This window comes from Cetorhinus maximus, chromosome 20 (genome assembly GCF_964194155.1).
Source record: "Cetorhinus maximus chromosome 20, sCetMax3.hap1.1, whole genome shotgun sequence".
Classification (NCBI taxonomy): Eukaryota; Metazoa; Chordata; class Chondrichthyes; order Lamniformes; family Cetorhinidae; genus Cetorhinus; species Cetorhinus maximus.
Genome location: NC_135898.1, coordinates 90,168,296 through 90,185,528, shown reverse-complemented (window position 1 = coordinate 90,185,528; position 17,233 = coordinate 90,168,296). Strand labels below are relative to the sequence as shown.

At 44.9% G+C, this 17,233-nt stretch overlaps 1 protein-coding gene across 1 annotated transcript in view; it reads right to left on the bottom strand.

The window, feature by feature from the left end:
- The window catches only part of sema4gb (sema domain, immunoglobulin domain (Ig), transmembrane domain (TM) and short cytoplasmic domain, (semaphorin) 4Gb), a 143,021-nt gene that overhangs the window by 115,930 nt on the left and 9,858 nt on the right, over positions 1 to 17,233 (bottom strand). The window contains exon 2 of the mRNA XM_078565145.1: positions 7,845 to 8,111. Within this exon, the coding sequence (XP_078421271.1) occupies positions 7,845 to 7,974 (130 nt within the window). The 5' untranslated portion in view covers positions 7,975 to 8,111. The remainder of the gene's footprint in view (positions 1 to 7,844; positions 8,112 to 17,233) is intronic.

Below are 17,233 nucleotides of genomic sequence, written 5' to 3'. Positions count from 1 at the left end.
ATTGATGAGAATGTGGAACTCACTTGTAACACAGATGCATTTAAAGGGAAGCTACATAAGCAAATGAGGGAGAAGGAAGTTATGTTGATAGAATCCACAGATTCACAGAATCATTACTGCACAGAAGGAGGCCATCTGGCTCATCATGTCTACACCGGCTCTACAAATGAGCAATGCACTCAGTGCCATTTCCTTGCCTTCTCCCCATAACCCTGTACGTTTTTCCTTTTCAAATAATAATCCAATTCCCTCTTGAATACCTCGATTGAACCTGCCTCCACCACACTCTCAGGCAGCGCATTCCAGATGTTAACCACTTGCTGCAAGGAAGAGTTTCTCCTCACGTCGCCATTGCTTCTTTTGCCAATTACCTTAAATCCATGCCCTCTCGTTCTTGATCATCCCACCAGCTCTTCCCTGTCTACCCTGTCCACAGCCCCCTCATGATTTTTGAATATTTCTATCAAATCTCCTCCTAACCTTCACTTCTCCAAGGAAAAGTCCAAACCTCCCAAATCTATCTACAAAACTGAAGTTCTTCATCCCTGGCACCATTTTTGTGAATCTTTTCTGCACACTCTCTAATGCCTTCACACCTTTTCTAAAGTGTGGCGCCCAGAACTGGGTGCAATACTCCAGTTGAGGCCGAACCAGAATTGTATCCAAGTTTAACATAACTTCCGAAGGAAGATGAGTCAGATGAGGAAGGGTGGGAGGAGAGCCTGAAATGGGGCACAAACACCAGCTTGGACTGGTTGGTCTGAATGGCCTGTTTCTGTGCTATAGATTCTATGTTGAAAAGAAACGCAGGGTTTTGTTTTACTGACAGTAAGTTCCTTGAGCAGATGACTTGCATGAACTAGCTGTATCCTGACTGGTAGAAAGGAATAAACTGCCTCTTTTGCCAGCTCTCACTTGTCAATGCTTGGAAGGTGTGCAAGTAAAGCAGATGAGATGTCCATTTCACAAAGCCTCTTCCTCTTCCTGCATTTCATCACTACCATATCATTTTTTGTTAACCAGAATCTGCATTGGAACAAGCCACATGAATGCCATAGCTACAACAGCAAGCCAGAGGTTAGGTATTCTCCAGCGAGTGACTCACCTAATACTCCCAACTTATCAGGACAGCTGCAGCTCCAACACTCAAGAAGCTCGTCACCATCCAGGACCTCAAAGTCCACTTGATCAGCACTTCACCCACAAGCCTAAACCATCCACACCTTCCAGTACCTACAAAATTCACTGTAGGAACTTGCCAAGGCTTCTTCCTCTGCACCACCCAAACCCTCAACCTTCACTACCGAGAAGGACAAAGGATGGAAAACCATCACCTAAAGTCTTACACCAACCCGACTCGGAACTATATCGCCGTTCCTTCATAGTCACTGGATCAAAGTCCTGGAACCCTCCTCCCTAACAGCATCGTGGGTGTACCCACACCTCACGGACTGCAGCAGTTCAAGAAGGCGGCTCACCACCACGTTCTTAAGGACAACGAAGGACAGGAAATAAATGTCATATCCCTAGATGATTAATAAAACAAAATCCAATGAGCTGTTTGAATTCCTCAATTGAAACCAGTGGCTTTGAGTGACTGGAATCCTGGGACTGAGAAGTGTTTGGCAATGGCTTGCCCCTGTTACCTGACACTCAGCTGAAAGCTTGACAAAGCTATGAGGCAGCTTTAATTCAGTTTTGGAAAATGCTTCTGGTTTTGCAAGTAGCTGGTTGTGGCGGTGCGTGGGACAGGAACTTGGTGGCCAGACACAACAGAATGCAGTCATGACTGCGGTGTGTAAAAATAAGACTCTAAGCTAGCATCAGGATTGGGTTTTAAATCAACATGGTCACCAACGCTCAGGCTTCAAGCAGGTCAAACTCTGGGACAGGACATTGTGGTCAATTATTTCACAACGCGACATTCCACACACAGGTTCCTGCTCCTGGCTTTCGCAGTCTTAGATCCTTTCCATTTATCTTCACAGGTGAGTAAATAAATGACTCACTCACTCAGTGCCAGGAATATCACCTGCAACACAGGACCGCCCCTTTAAATTGCACAATGTTGGGTCTGGAAAGTGTTACAAAATTGAGCAATTTTCACCGGAATGAATGCAGGATACGGCTCACATTGCAACATCTTAGCATTATAGGCAATCCATAATGGTGAGGTTATACCCATCAGGAAGGATACAGGCAGGGGCTCTTTTCTCTAGAAAAGAGAAGACTTGAGGGGGGCGGTGATCTGATCAACGTCTTCAAGATTATGGAAGTGTCTGACAGGATAGATATAGGGAAATCATTTCTGCTTGTAGGGGAGACCGGAACTGGAAGCCACGGATATAAAACAGTCACCTTAAATCCAACAAGGAACTCATGAGAAAATTCTATACCCAAAGAGTTTTTAGAATATGGAACTCACTACTACATGCAGTGGTTAAGGCAAGTAGAATAGAAGCGTATAAGGGGAAGCTAGAGAAACTCATGAGGTGAGAAAGGAAGAGGAGAGTAGATTGAGGGGGGGTAGTTGAAGTAGGTTGGGAGGAGGATCGTGGGGAGCACAAGCACAGGTCAGGTGGGTTGAACAGCCTTTCGCTGTGCTGTATGTTCTATGTAAACTATGATTGCTCCTATAGTTGAGCAACTATTTCTCATGAACATCAGGCAACCAACAAGGACAGAAACCAGAGATAAAAACAAAAAACTACTGCGGATGCTGGAAATCCAAAACAAAAACAAAATTACCTGGAAAAACTCAGCAGGTCTGGCAGCATCGGCGGAGAAGAACAAAGTTGATGTTTTGAGTCCTCATGACCCTTCAACAGAACTCTGCCCCCTCCCCCACCCCCCATCTTAAACCAGCATATATTTCACCCCTCTCCTATTTTTACTTAGTTCTGTTGAAGGGTCATGAGGACTCGAAACGTCAACTTTGTTCTTCTCCACCGATGCTGCCAGACCTGCTGAGTTTTTCCAGGTAATTCTGTTTCTGTTTTGAATTTCCAGCATCCCGCAGTTTTTTGTTTTTAATCCCACATGATATAGTTTGCTGTGTCGAATTAGCCCTGAATCATGTGAAGAGCAAACAGGATATGATATAGAAATGTGTCAGCAGCAATCAGACAGCCAAAGGGCAGCATATGGCCAAACGTAACTGCGACGACAGTGATCAAATTCATGGCCTTTTGGAGGAATTGACACTGAAGGGATGGAAACGCGTGTGATTTGAAAGAGCCGTTAATTACGGAAGATGCAGATATTCATGGTTGCTCCTGAGAAACAGCCCAGCTAAGATTAGGTTTACCAATCCTCCAGGATTGGCACAGGATCGCCAGAAGCTGAAGGTCACCTCATGGACACATCTGCAAGCGTCACCCACGAGAATAATCTTAGGCGGGGGGGGGGGGATAAAAACAAGAGGAGTTGTATTCAACTTCTTTGAACATTTTTCGTTGACTAGTTATAAAAATATTGAAGCTGAAAGAAAAAAGGTATTTTTTTTACAGGGAGGGGCAGTTGGAATGGTGAGGGTGGGGATGGGGGAGGGGTTTGCTCATGCAATGGAACCTCCAAGAATACGTCTGACCACAGTTACCAACTCTTAACACGCACTCATCCTCATCCCAGCGGGAAACACGGGACAGTCAGCAGGGGCAGCGAGACTTCACACCTGAGAAAGGGTGGGCTGTCTTTTTTTCTTTCTCCCCTGTCATGTTTCCTACGTTACAACAGCGGCTACGCCTCAAAGTGCATCGGCTGTAAAGCACTTTGGGACGTCCTGAGGCAGTGACAGGCGCTACATCAATGCAAATCCTTTTCTTGTTTTGCTTATGCACTTTCAGCATGTTTGTTTCTTTATTTCCGATTCGATTGCTGGCACTTGCCGCTTTTCCACCTCATCTTACTATCTCACGGTGACATGCCAGTGAGTCAATCGCGGAGGCAATTTTTACGAGACCGGGTGGTGCAGTGGGTTCAAGCACTGTGCTTTGACCTTGGGACCTGAGTCAGAATCCAGGCCAGAGTGGTTAGGTCAAAGCATCACATGTCTCTCCTGGGCGTATGCTATGTGAAATGACTAAGCAGATTCAATGGAGTTTCTAGTGAGCCCTGGGCCCATTGCACAAGACAATACAGGGGCGATGGTGATGGAGTGATAATATCGCCGGGCCAGTAATCTAGAGGCCCAGGATAATACCCTGGGGACATGGGTTTAAATCCCACCACAGCAGCTGGTGAAATTGGAATTCAATTAATTAATAAATTCAATTTATTAATAAGAAATCTGGAATCGAAAGGCCATCGCAGTAATGGTACCATGAAAATCATCAATCGTTGCTAAAACCCATCTCATTCATTAATGTCCTGGTCTGTAATGGTCAGGCCTACATGTGACTCCAGTTCCAATGCAGTTGACTCTTAGCTGCCCTCTGAAATGGCCACTCAGCTCAAGGACAATTAGGGATGGGCAACAAATGCTGGCCTTGCCGGTGATACCATTGGACCTTTTTTTTTGCCCTTGGGTAAAAACAATTTGCGTCCTATAACTTGTCCGGGAAATCAGAGCTGGTAACAGAGAGGCAAGGACAATGGAAGCATCTGGGGCCTCAGAAAACAAAGGGACCAACAATGTGCTGCTTCAGCCAATGGGAATTAAGGAGTGAGAACGTGAGCAATGATGGACGGGTGAATTCGAGCCAAACCAGATGCAGAAAGAGGAATAAAGTGAGGAAAGTTAAACACCAAAAATGGGTGGGGTGAGTTTGGGTGAAACCTAAAAATTTTTTAAATGTCAAACCTGACCTTAACCCACCTTAAACCTGCCCACTTCCAAATTTAATGGATACAGGATGGTGTATGGTCAACTTGCTCACTTACCAAATATTTCAATGAGGCCGCATGTCTCTGATTTTATATCCGTTTTCAGGCTTCATGAAGCCCAGCAGTTAATGTGAGTTGAGGACGGCTGAGTCAAAGAGGTAAGTGCCTTTGCAGCTCTGCTCTGGACCGTGCAGAGTAGGAGGGCTTCTCCCCACTCCCCAAGCTAACCTGTTTCCCTCCGTATGATTGGAAGCACCCCCCCCCCACCACCCCCACCACCATGCCTCAGGTTCCCTGCAACACACAACAAAACCAACTCCTCCCCCCTACAATTGCAAACACCCCTTGGGGGAGGGTCACTAAACCTGTTCACCACCCCACCCCATCGGACAACTGCGGTAATCACCGTTCCCTCACCAGGCCCTCATCTCTGTCCCCCCCCACCCAGCCTATCCCTAAGCCCTCATAATCGCCACCTGAGCCACTGTGTATGCACCCAGCCCACCTCCCCTGCACCCGCACAATTCTACACCAGCACAGAAACCTACATTCCCCCAGGCTACGGCCTGTGCTGCAGCGATCCCCACCTCACAGACAGCAAGTCTGTCAACAGGTAGACAGGTAGTATTCCTATTTAAAACCAAAATGCACCCCACCCCACCCCCCCACTTGAAAATCCCACCCCAGCAAATATCAGGGTCAACAAGAGGGAAAGAAATTGGCGCAGGAAGGAAAAGTAAGATTTTTTTTTTTAATTGACATTTTTTGTGATCTCTAACAACAATTGACCACATGCACGAATGAGATTAAACATTTTAAATTGTGCCCTTTCTGGGCCAGAGAGGCTGACTGGCATAATATTAACAATGATCATACTGTTACAAAGTGCTTACTCTGTAGTACCAGCCCTGACTTCAGTAAATTTAACAAGTAATCCAGCAAGTCAAAAATAATGTGAAGACTAAGGATGAACGTAAAACAGTGAAGCAGTGCAAATCAACCAGCAGGTTCTGGAACTTCGCAACCCACAGTATATCTTATTCCCCAAACCTGCAGACAAGTTTTCTCATTAATACTACTGGTGTATGCCATTAACGCGTCATTATTTTTCCAGCAAGATCTAACTCATTGCCAAGGCAAAGTAAAGGAAGCTTTAGTCTGCACCAAGCAGTGAGCTATCATGCAGGATCTCACAAGATTGGCTGCTTTGATCTGGCGAGCGCTTAACACTAACAGTGGGTGTCAGAACTCCTCAGCATTAACGTCCCTCACCTGAATGAACAGTGAAAGTGAAAAGAAAGAGAATCGCACCTATTGTAGCAAACTGGTAACGATATTACAATGATCATTATGGCATCTGCCACAGATACTGTTGGGGAAGAGAGGGGAAGAGAGTCACAGCCATGAATAAAACAAACAGGAAATGTATGAATACTAAAAGTATTCCGAGTTCAGTGGAGTCACGCTTTATGGAGTCTTCTTAATTAAAGGCTTTGCGTAACAGCTTCAACTTCTTTACCCTAACAAGTGGTTGGAATGTGGAATTTGCTACCGCAAGGAGTAGTTGAGGTGAACAGGAATGATGTATTTAAGAGGAAGCTAGATTATCACATGAGGGAGCTTTCAATCAGTGATACCAAAAGAAGCAGCACTGGGTTTAAGAGAATTTGTAACCCAATGTAAATACATTATATATAAGAAGAACAGAGGGAATTTACTGACAATGTTCAACTGACAAACCATTGAGCTTCATTCTCTCTCTCATTTTCCAAAGTCCTTGCAGGTCAGTTACTAACTGACTAGTACCACTATGTAAGCCCAAAATAGTACCCAGTATATATAACCCAGAAACAGTATCCAATATGTAAGAACCTTATATAGTACCTGCTATATAAAAACCCTATGTAGTACCTATTAAATATAAGCTCCATACATTACACACCTTAAGCCCTACATAGTACCCACTATGTAAGTCCTATATAGCACCCACTATATAAGCCATTACATAGCACCCCCAAGTCCTATATAGAACCTGCTATATATAAGCTTTATATAGTACCAGCTTTATAAGCCCTATTTGGTTCCCACAATTTATAAGTCACTTATAGTACACTACATTTAAGTCCATATAGCACCATATTTACCACCTGTATAGGACCCGCCATATACGGCCAAATAGTACTATTATATAAGTCTTACATAGAACTCATAAAATTGTACTATTTGGCATATAGTAAGTCTTATATAAAACTCACTATATATAAACCCTATACAGCACCCATTAAATATACCCTATATAGTGCCTGTTATGCCCTACATAGTTGCCGCTATAGATATAACTGCTAGATTGTACCATTATATAACCTATACATGTATTACCTGTACAGTGCCTGTTATATAAAACCCTGTATAGTACCCACTATGTAAGCCCTATACAGTACCCGCTACATAAGCCCCATATAGTATCCATGATATAAAAGCCCTATATAGTACCTGCTATATATGCCCTATGTAATATCTATTATATAAGCCCTATACAGTACCTGTTATGTAAGCCTTATGCAGTACCTTGTTTACAAGCCCTATAGAGTATCAGTTAAATAAACCCTAGTCAGTACCTGCTATAAACTCTTTATAGTAACCGCTATATACAAGCCCTATACAGTAACTGTTATATACAAACCTTACAGAGTGCCCACTGTATACAAACCTTCCACAATGTCTGCTATATAAGCCCTATACAGTACCTGCTATATAAATCTTATACAGTACCTGATATAAGCCCGATATACTACCAGCTATATATAAGATCAATATAGTAACTGCTATATAAACCTATGCAGTCCCTGTTATATATGATCTATACTGTATCCACAATATAAATCCTATATGGTACCCATTATATATATATATATATATATATATATATATATTATATATATTATATATATATGCTTAGGACTTATATGAGCTAAATCCTTGTAATCCTGGAAATGCAACATGAATAAGTGCCACATTACCATGAACTTTGACCGTCGTCCTGGGGATATTGTCTAAATCCATAGCATGTGTCACTGTGCACAGCGTAACTCCAAGTATTAAATGGATGAAGAGGTGAACTTTCCGACCACAGCCACTCATTTTCTGCATTCTGGGGCATGTAATACTGTTGAAGTCAGGTTTTGTGAGAAAAACTGAAGAGACAAGCCGCCTATTTTCCCTCTGGCATCGCGCAGTTATCCTTCCAGTTTGGTTTTCCACGCTGCTCAATCATCGATTCATAATCACTGTGGGAATGAAGAATAAGCAAATCAAAATAAAAAAAATGATTCGTCACCACACATCAAAGCGCCAGTTAGAAGCATCAACAATAACAACAACATACATCAATTGATCTTTTCTTTCCGCCTCCAACGCTCCCAAGTTTGCATTTGTTCATGCATTTTTTGGCTCCCCTCTCAATTTAACCTGACACTCTTTCCGCCTACCCTTACACAGCAGCTTTAACATGGTGCAGCATCCTGAGGTGTTTTTACAGGAAGGGAGGGAGTGCAAAGCAGACACCAAGGGGAGGCTGGGAGAAGAGTTAGAGGAGATGGCTAAAGATATGGTTTGAAGCCAGGCATACAGGCATAGTGTGCCGACTCATGACATTTGAGGTGGAGGGGTGGGGGTGGGGAGTTGTGGGAGGGGTGGGGGGTGAAGAGGTTGTGAATGGGAAACAAGGTAAAGTACGAAGAATTAATCATCATGTTTGATTTATTTTTGCAGTCCCTCTGACAATTTTTGACTGGGGGGGTGGAATTGAAATTCTTCGTTTATCTAATGTTGGCTCATGCGATCTTGCAGGTGAAAGACCCCAAGGGTCATGGACAGAATGCTGACAAACTGAGCCAAGAGAAAGGACACTTGCTCACTACACTTACTGAAGACTGTAAATCAAGATGCTTAAATAACAATAGAGGCTAACTGGGTGGAATCACAGCCAGCGATGTTATCGTGTGAAAACCTGAAGATCTTGTTCCCCTGCTCAATCATTTATCGACTTATTTTGAACAGGTTAGCGCCTCAATGGGAATATCACAGTGGAGAAATCAGCACAAATGCATTATGTGTTGAAATGCTGATTATCAACAGTAATAAACACCCTAATTATCCTGTTTCCTCCATTCCTGTACAACCTTCGCATCTACTAGTAAAGAGAGAGGAAAAAAAATCGCTGAATGGGATCCTGAACAAGTGCCGATTAAAATGCAAAGATTCATGCACAAATTGAACAGAACTTATCAGATCATGCCAACATTTCAAATGCTGTGCTGTTCCTTCAGAATTGAATGACGCACTTTCTTTATAAAGGACAGTATTATCGCACTGAGTTTTCAAACTGTCTGCAATTTTTTTAGACACAGTCAAAACTTGTTATGACAAATCCTTTACTAAAAGCCTCGTTCGTCAGCTCCCCTGATGGATAATCTGGTTAAAGCAGTGAGCCCAGAAGTGTTGTGATTTATCATTGTAAATTACCACGCAGATGGAGACAGGAGTCAGAGCGAGAGGAAGACACGACACCGAGAGAGAGAGAGGGAGTTTGACAAACAAGGGAGGGAGAGAGAGAGAGAGAGAGAGAGAGAAGGAGAGAGAGATATGGGGCAGGCAGAAAGAGAGGCAAACAGAGGTAGAGAAAGTAAGAGAGAAAGACAAAGGAGAGTGAGAGAAAGACAACTACAGAGACAGACAGGCAGGGGGATTAACAAAGAAGAGAAAGACAAACAGTTACAGAGAGAGAGGGAGAGAGCATGAGTACTAGAAATCCAAAATAAAAACAGAAAATGCAGAGGTTAATTAAGAGTTTAAATGAAAAAAAATCTGATCTGACTTCAACTCTGAACAAGGCCATTCTAGAAACCGCCTAACCTTTCTTTTCAGGTACTCACTGACCTGCTGAGCATTTCTGTTGTTAGACAGACCAAGAGGGAGAGAGAGAGAGAGAAATCATAGAGGCAACACAGAAGGAGATAAGACATGATAGAATCAATCCCCTGCTGCTTGATCACAGATCGCGAAGCAGCACTTACTGACGCTACTCATGGAAAATTCTGCAGCAAAGATCATCTCAGCATAAGAGGAATCTAACGTCTTAAAGAAACAGCTAACTATAAATATGATGACGCAGATAAAATATTGAGCTTGGTTTCATACTTTCATTGCACATTTGTCGGGGAAATAGAGAGCAAAATCATCTGGGCAACACTCTTTAACAATGGGAGTGCGCAGAAAGGGCCTGTTTATTAAGCAGCAGCTTCAGAAAGCAGACTGCAGCAAGGCACCATGTTCTGCTGTCTCTTTGGCCTCCGCACAGCAAAATGTGTCTCCGTTTGATATTCATCCTAATATATTATTCTCTATTAAAAGTTGTTGAAATCTTTGCAGAGATTGTGAAGTACTAATGACTGCTTGCGAAAAGATTACCTATGGATTCAGCTGCTGAGTACTGGATGCGAATTTGGGTCATTAGCAACTGCTGACGTGGGCTTTTGTTCAAGGATTAGCATAATCTATGCAACTGATTTTAATCAAAACATGCTCCATTTTTTTTAAAGCTTAATGCAGCTGCTCAGCAAGTTCTCGTCTGCCATTTCCCATTTTACTTAATTCCCTTCCTCTACCGAGATGCTGAATAATGCAGAAGTTCTGTTTTACAATGCACGAATTGCAATTTCTAAATTGGTGCCAGTATGGTCTTTTCAGGTTTCCCCCCTTCCTCCCCAAACCCCCAAAACAGGGATGAACTGACTTAAAATGTCACTCCTCCCGGCTTCTTCTTGGCTCATCTTTCATTTATTGAGCACAGACTGAAGCATTCATTCGCCTCATTAAAGACATTAACCGTTTTTCCGTGTTGGAGAACGGTGAGGGTGAAGGTTCCTCTGGAGATTGCAGCCAGAGCCAAGTTCACGGCACTGTGGGTGGAGGAGTCAGGGTGCAAGTGCAATAGTGGCAGGAGACTCAATAGTGAGGGGTGCAGGCAGACGCTTCTGCGGCCGTAGGCGTGACTCCCAAATGGTGCGATGCCTCCCTGGGTCAAGGATGTCACAGAACGGCTGCAGGGCGTTCTGAAGGGGGAGGGCGAATAGTCAGAGGTCGTGGTTCACACTGGTACCAACGACAGCTAGAAAGAGGGATGAGATCCTGAAACGGGAGAGCTCGGTAGCAGATTAAAAAGCAGAACCTCAAAGGTGGTCATCTCTGGATTACTCCCTGTGCCATGTGCTTGTGAGTATGGGAATAGGAGGATAGAGAGAATGAATGTGTGGCTGAAGAGATGGTGCAGGAGGGAGGGTTTTAATTTCCTGGATCACTGGGTCGATATCTGGCGAAGGTGGGACCTGTACAAGTTGGATGGGTTGCACCTAAACCGGAACAGGACCAACATCCTTATGGGGAGGTGTGCTAGTGCTGTTGGGGGAGGGGGTTTAAACTAATTTGGCGGGGGGTGGGATACAGAGTGGGGGTAGAGTAGGTGGGGTGATGCACAGCCAAATATAGAAGAGAACCTAAGCCAGCCTGGAAGGCAGAGCAAATATAGACATGCTAAGGCACAAAGGAATAATGCAAGGCTGGATTGTATCCATTTTAACACAAGGGGTCTTACAAGTAAGGCAGATGAATTGAGGGCGTTGATTAACGCATGGGAATATGTTATTGTTGCTATCACAGAGACATGGTTGATGGAAGGGCAGGACTGGCAGCTCAATATTCCAGGGTACAGAATCTTCAGGCGTGACGGCAGGGGGGTGGTGGTGATGTGCTTCCCTCACAGATAAACTCTACTCCCGCTCTTTATACAGCCACTCCCGCTCTGCTCCCTCACAGGTAAACTCCCGTTCTTTAGGCAGGAGGCAGAGAGTGAAGATCGAAGGTTGTTTTTGCAATTGGAAGCCTGTGGTGAGTGGTGTACCACAGGGATCAGTGCTGGGACCCTTGCTGTTTGTGTACATTAATGATGTAGATGTGAATAGAGGAGGTATGATCAGTAAGTTCGCAGATGACACCAAAATTGTTGGTGCCATAAATAGTGAGGAGGAAAGCCTTAGATTACAGGGCGATATAGATGGTCTGGTAAGATGGGCAGAGCAGTGGCAAATGGAATTTAATCCTGAGAAGTGTGATATGGTGCATTTTGGGAGGACTAACACAGCAAGGGAATACACAATGAATGGTAGGACCCTAGGAAGTACAGAGGATCAGAGGGACCTTGGTGTACACGTCCATAGATCCCTGAAGGCAGCAGCACAGGTAGATAAAGTGGTTAAGAAGGCATATGGAATACTTGCCATTATTAGCCAAAGCAAAGAATATATGAGCAGGGAGGTTATGTTGGAGCTGTATAAAATACTAGTTAGGCTACAGCTGGAGTACTGTGTGCAGTTCTGGTCGCCACATTATAGGAAGGATGTGATTGCACTGGAGGGGGTGCAGAGGAGATTCACCAGGATGTTGCCTGGGCTGGAGAGTTTCAGCTATGAAGAGAGACTGGATAGGCTAGAGTTGTTTTCCTTAGAGCAGAGAAGGCTGAGGAGGGACTGATAGAGGTATACAAAATTATGAGGGGCATAGACAGGGTAGATAGGAAGAAACCTTTCCCCTTAGCAGAGGTGTCAATAACCAGGGGGAATAGATTTAAGGTAAGGGGCAGGAGGTTTAGAGGGGGTTTGAGGAAGTTTTTTTTCACCCAGAGGATGGTTGGAATCTGGAACACACTGACTGAGGGGATGGTAGAAGCAGGAACCCTCACAACATTTAAGAAGTATTTAGACGAGCACTTGAAACGACACAGCATACAGGGCTATGGGCCAAGTGCTGGAAAATGGGATTAGAATAGATAGGTGCTTGATGGCCGGCACAGACACAATGGGCCGAAGGGCCTGTTTCTGTGCTGTATAACACTATGACTCCGTGACTCTAACTGCTGTGTTAGTCCATCTCAGCCAATAATGGTGAAGTGGGGGAACACTGAAATTAAGGTTGCCAACCCTCCAGGATTGCACTGGAGCCTCCAGGAATAGAAAACTGATCTCGAGGAGAGTGCAGAGGGTGGGCCCAGGACAAAGGTCATTAGGGTCACTTTTGTTTTGAAGTGTTTTTTTCCCTAGTTTCCTTGAACACTGTTGCATATAAATTATAAAAACGTTGGGGGTGGGGCGGGTGAAAAGAGGCGGTTTTGATTGACAGTCAAGAAATTCCCAGCTGGATGTTTGCTTTTCAGTTGCTGTGGGGCGGTGCAAGGATGGAGGTGTCAGGTGATAAATGTTGGAAGCTTGCGGAGGGGGGTAGGGGGTGTGGGCCAGGACACCATGTGATGAAACCTCCAGGAATATGCTCACCCAGAGTTGGCAACCCTAACTGCAATTGACTGGATGGTCAGTAGAAAAAGAGAAATAGCCTCCTGGGGCAAGATTTTGGATTTCGGCTCGGAGCAGAGTCTCAAACGACCCCACGCTGTGCCGGAAGCAGGCACCCAATGATTTTAGCTGAATTGGCCAATTACTAGCCAGAGGGTGCACTCACTATCCAAATAAGGAGAGTGGGCAGGGTCTCAAAGCTGGAGGGCCAGTAGGGGGCCCCCATGGAACTAATGGCACATTCCTTGAGGCCCCCATGGAAATATTGGAACAATCCCAGAGGACCCTGTGGAATTGAGGCACACTCCCAGAGGCCCCCATGGAAATGATGGCACACTCCCAGAGACCCCCATGGAAATGGTGGCACACTCCCAGAGACCCCCATGGAAATGATGGTGCACTCCCAGAGACCCCCATGGAAATGGTGGCGCACTCCCAGAGACCCCCATGGAAATGGTGGCGCACTCCCAGAGACCCCCATGGAAATGGTGGCACACTCCCAGAGACCCCCATGGAAATGATGGTGCACTCCCAGAGACCCCCATGGAAATGGTGGCGCACTCCCAGAGACCCCCATGGAAATGGTGGCGCACGCCCAGAGACCCCCATGGAAATGGTGGCACACTCCCAGAGACCCCCATGGAAATGATAGCACACTCCCAGAGACCCCCATGGAAAGGTTGGCACACTCCCAGAGACCCCCATGGAAATGGTGGCACACTCCCAGAGACCCCCATGGAAATGGTGGCACACTCCCAGAGACCCCCATGGAAATGATAGCACACTCCCAGAGACCCCCATGGAAATGGTGGCACACTCCCAGAGACCCCCATGGAAACGGTGGCACACTCCCAGAGACCCCCATGGAAATGGTGGCACACTCCCAGAGACCCCCATGGAAATGATAGCACACTCCCAGAGACCCCCATGGAAATGGTGGCACACTCCCAGAGACCCCCATGGAAACGGTGGCACACTCCCAGAGACCCCCTTGTAAGTACTGATAAACATTGAGCAATAACGCAGTAATGGAGACCCCTTACAAATACTGACACGCTCTCAGGCACCGCGTGAAAACAGTAATATCTTCCCAGGAAACTATACCCTCTCTTTTGAAAGATAGTCCAAACCATCATATGGAAGACAGCAGCCAGTATTCTGATTTTGAGCTCCGAATGGGGAGCATCACCTCTCAGCGTTGAAAATCCAAACTCACGATTCAGTCAAACGGGTCGAAAAACATCCCGGGCAGCACAAGTCTGAATTTCTGCTTTGGTCGTGTCAGCATCACAGGCTAACATCCACATTCCACCAACCTAATAATGTGATAACGACCAAATAGTCTGCTTTTGTGATGTTGATTGAGGGATAAATATCTGAGGGATACTGCGGATAACTTCCATGCTCTTTGAAATTGTGCCCTGGGGTCTTTTGCATCCACCTGAGCAGGCAGACGGGGCCTCAGTTTAACGTCGTATCTGAAAGATGGCACTTCAGCAGTGCGGTGTCACCCCCCAGCACTGCACTGGAGCATCAACCTTACTTGTGATGTGCTAAAGCCCAGGAGTGGAATACAAAACTTGTGGTTCAGAGGCACAAGCGCTACCAACTGAGCCACAGCTGACACCGCAATACGGTATAAAATAAAAACAGGGAACACTGGAAATACTCAGCATCGGTAGAGAGAGAGAGAAATCGAGTTAATTTTCGGTTTCATGGCCTTTTCTCATAACTGTCTGAACAAGTTTCACTCCCTTTCTCTCCTCACACTTGGCTGTGTATTTCCAGCATTTTCTGGTTTTATCTCAGATTTCCGGCATCCACAGCATTTTGCTTTTGTATTGCTGATTTTCTAATACTCCCCCCGCCCCACCCCTACGGTTATGGCTCGAGGTTCCCCACAGGAGGTCGGAAAATTGCCTATTTTCAGGCTGTCGCTGCAGAATATTCTCCCTCATTAGCGTACAGCAACAGAAAAGCCATAAAACATGTTCCTAAGTCCGGAAATATACTACACACCAAATTGTTTTAACACTGCTCTCAAACTGTATGAAAACTCAGCCCCTGGTGGTCATACAACAACTCAGGTGTCCAAATTCTCCTCCACAATGTGTTAAAACCTCAATTAGTACGAATGCACCATTCCAAATAGCCACAAATCTAGTAACCAAGGAAACAGCAGATCGTTTTAACTATAATGGCAGCCTAGCAGTAAATTAGCAATGAATTCAATTATCAGCCTTTCGTTTAGCCCAGATTGATTATAAACTATTTGCATAATTCATGTAACTCTAAGGTTAGCTAACACCTCATATGCTAGTGATCAGGTTTTCTTCCATGCTACTATAAAGTTAAGTTGAACAGCCTCACGTCCTCTACAACCCTTTTAAGGACAGAGTTACCTGTGCAACTTTCAAACCACTCAAGTCATTTCCATTCCGTGACATGGGAAATTAAGGTTGCATTTCTCCAATACAATATTTAGAAAACAAAATGAAAGATGGGGAAGGAATACGGTTGATGTGATAATATTTGTATTTTATACAGCGGTATATCACACCAAAACATCTCAGATTCGCACAATGAATCACTTCCTAACTGCAATGGCTGTCGGCTGGTAAGACAGATGCAACATCCATTTTGCGCTGGTAACACAAAAATGTAGAATTCCACAATTGTAGCCATGAAATGAGGAATGAGCTCACCTGCCCTTGGTGGTAATGTCTGAGGGAAGAACAACGTCAGTCAGAATAACAACATGGAATCTTTAACATCCACCTCTACAGGCTGTCATGAACGAGCTTGGATTTCATATCTTATTCAGGGTCGGGCATCTCCAACAGTGCAGGACTCCCTCAGTACAATACTGGAGTGCCAACTTCGGTTATGAGTGCAAACTCTCAATGGGAGTTCAAACTCTAATCTAGAAGTGATCTAGATTATGGTGGCACAGAACTGAGTAGACCCTGACTTCCAACGGCTCTATTTTGATCTCCAAGCTCTTGGCTGTCAAGAAACACTCTTGTTTCAAACAGCAAAGGACTGGTGGATTGCCAATTCACAGGGCAGATGTTGTGGGAATATCGTCACCACAGCAGGTCAAGAAGATGGCTTATCACCACCCCCTCAAGGGGAAAGGGTGAATGGGCAATAAATGGCTAGCAATGCTCGTGCTTAAAATAACAGATTCCACTGCTGACTCTTCCCGCAGGTCACAACTATGGGGATGCAGTGTGTGATGGCATTGGGGGGGTGGGGGTTGGCGAGGTGGAGGGCGGAATCCCAACAAAACTTGGCATCCACAGTGGAAGTTTTAGACTGTAATACTCAGTTTGGCAGTCACGTGATGTTTATTGAGCTAATGGTGCGGGATCTGCTCGTGTAAACTATGAAACCGCAGTTTCCTCATATTCTCACCAGCTAAAGGAAGCAGAGACAATGATAACCTGCATTATATCCCGAGGCACTCTCCCAGAGATAATGCCAGTACAACACATGTCTCCATAAAAAATAGTAGCCAAAATCCATAAGAATTGTTAGGAATTAGAAAACCTATCAGAAACCTATCAAAAGAAACCTATCAGAAACCACTTTTTTTTTGGAAAATCTAATTCTTGATACTGGTGACACCGCCCCTGATCCTTGTCCAACATTTTTTGCTTAACCCATCAGAACTGAGCAGAACAGTGCTTGACTGCAGACTTCCCCATAATCATGTCTCTGGTGAGGCTCATTTCAGAGCCAATCTGTCATTAATAGCTTCCCCCTCTCTCTCTGTGGGTTGCACAGCTGCCTGGTTGCACAAGGTTCCACTTCCGCCCACCAACTCGTCAATGAGATCAGTGTTTGGGGCAGGGGGAGGAATTTGCAGGAAAGGGGGTTTCCACCAACTAGTTTACTCCACCGCTTTCCAAATGTTTCAATCTGCCCACCACTCCTAAACTTAACTCAGTAACTGGCAATCTGTTCTCCAAATGCTAGGGAGGGGAAACAATTAAGCCTCGGCT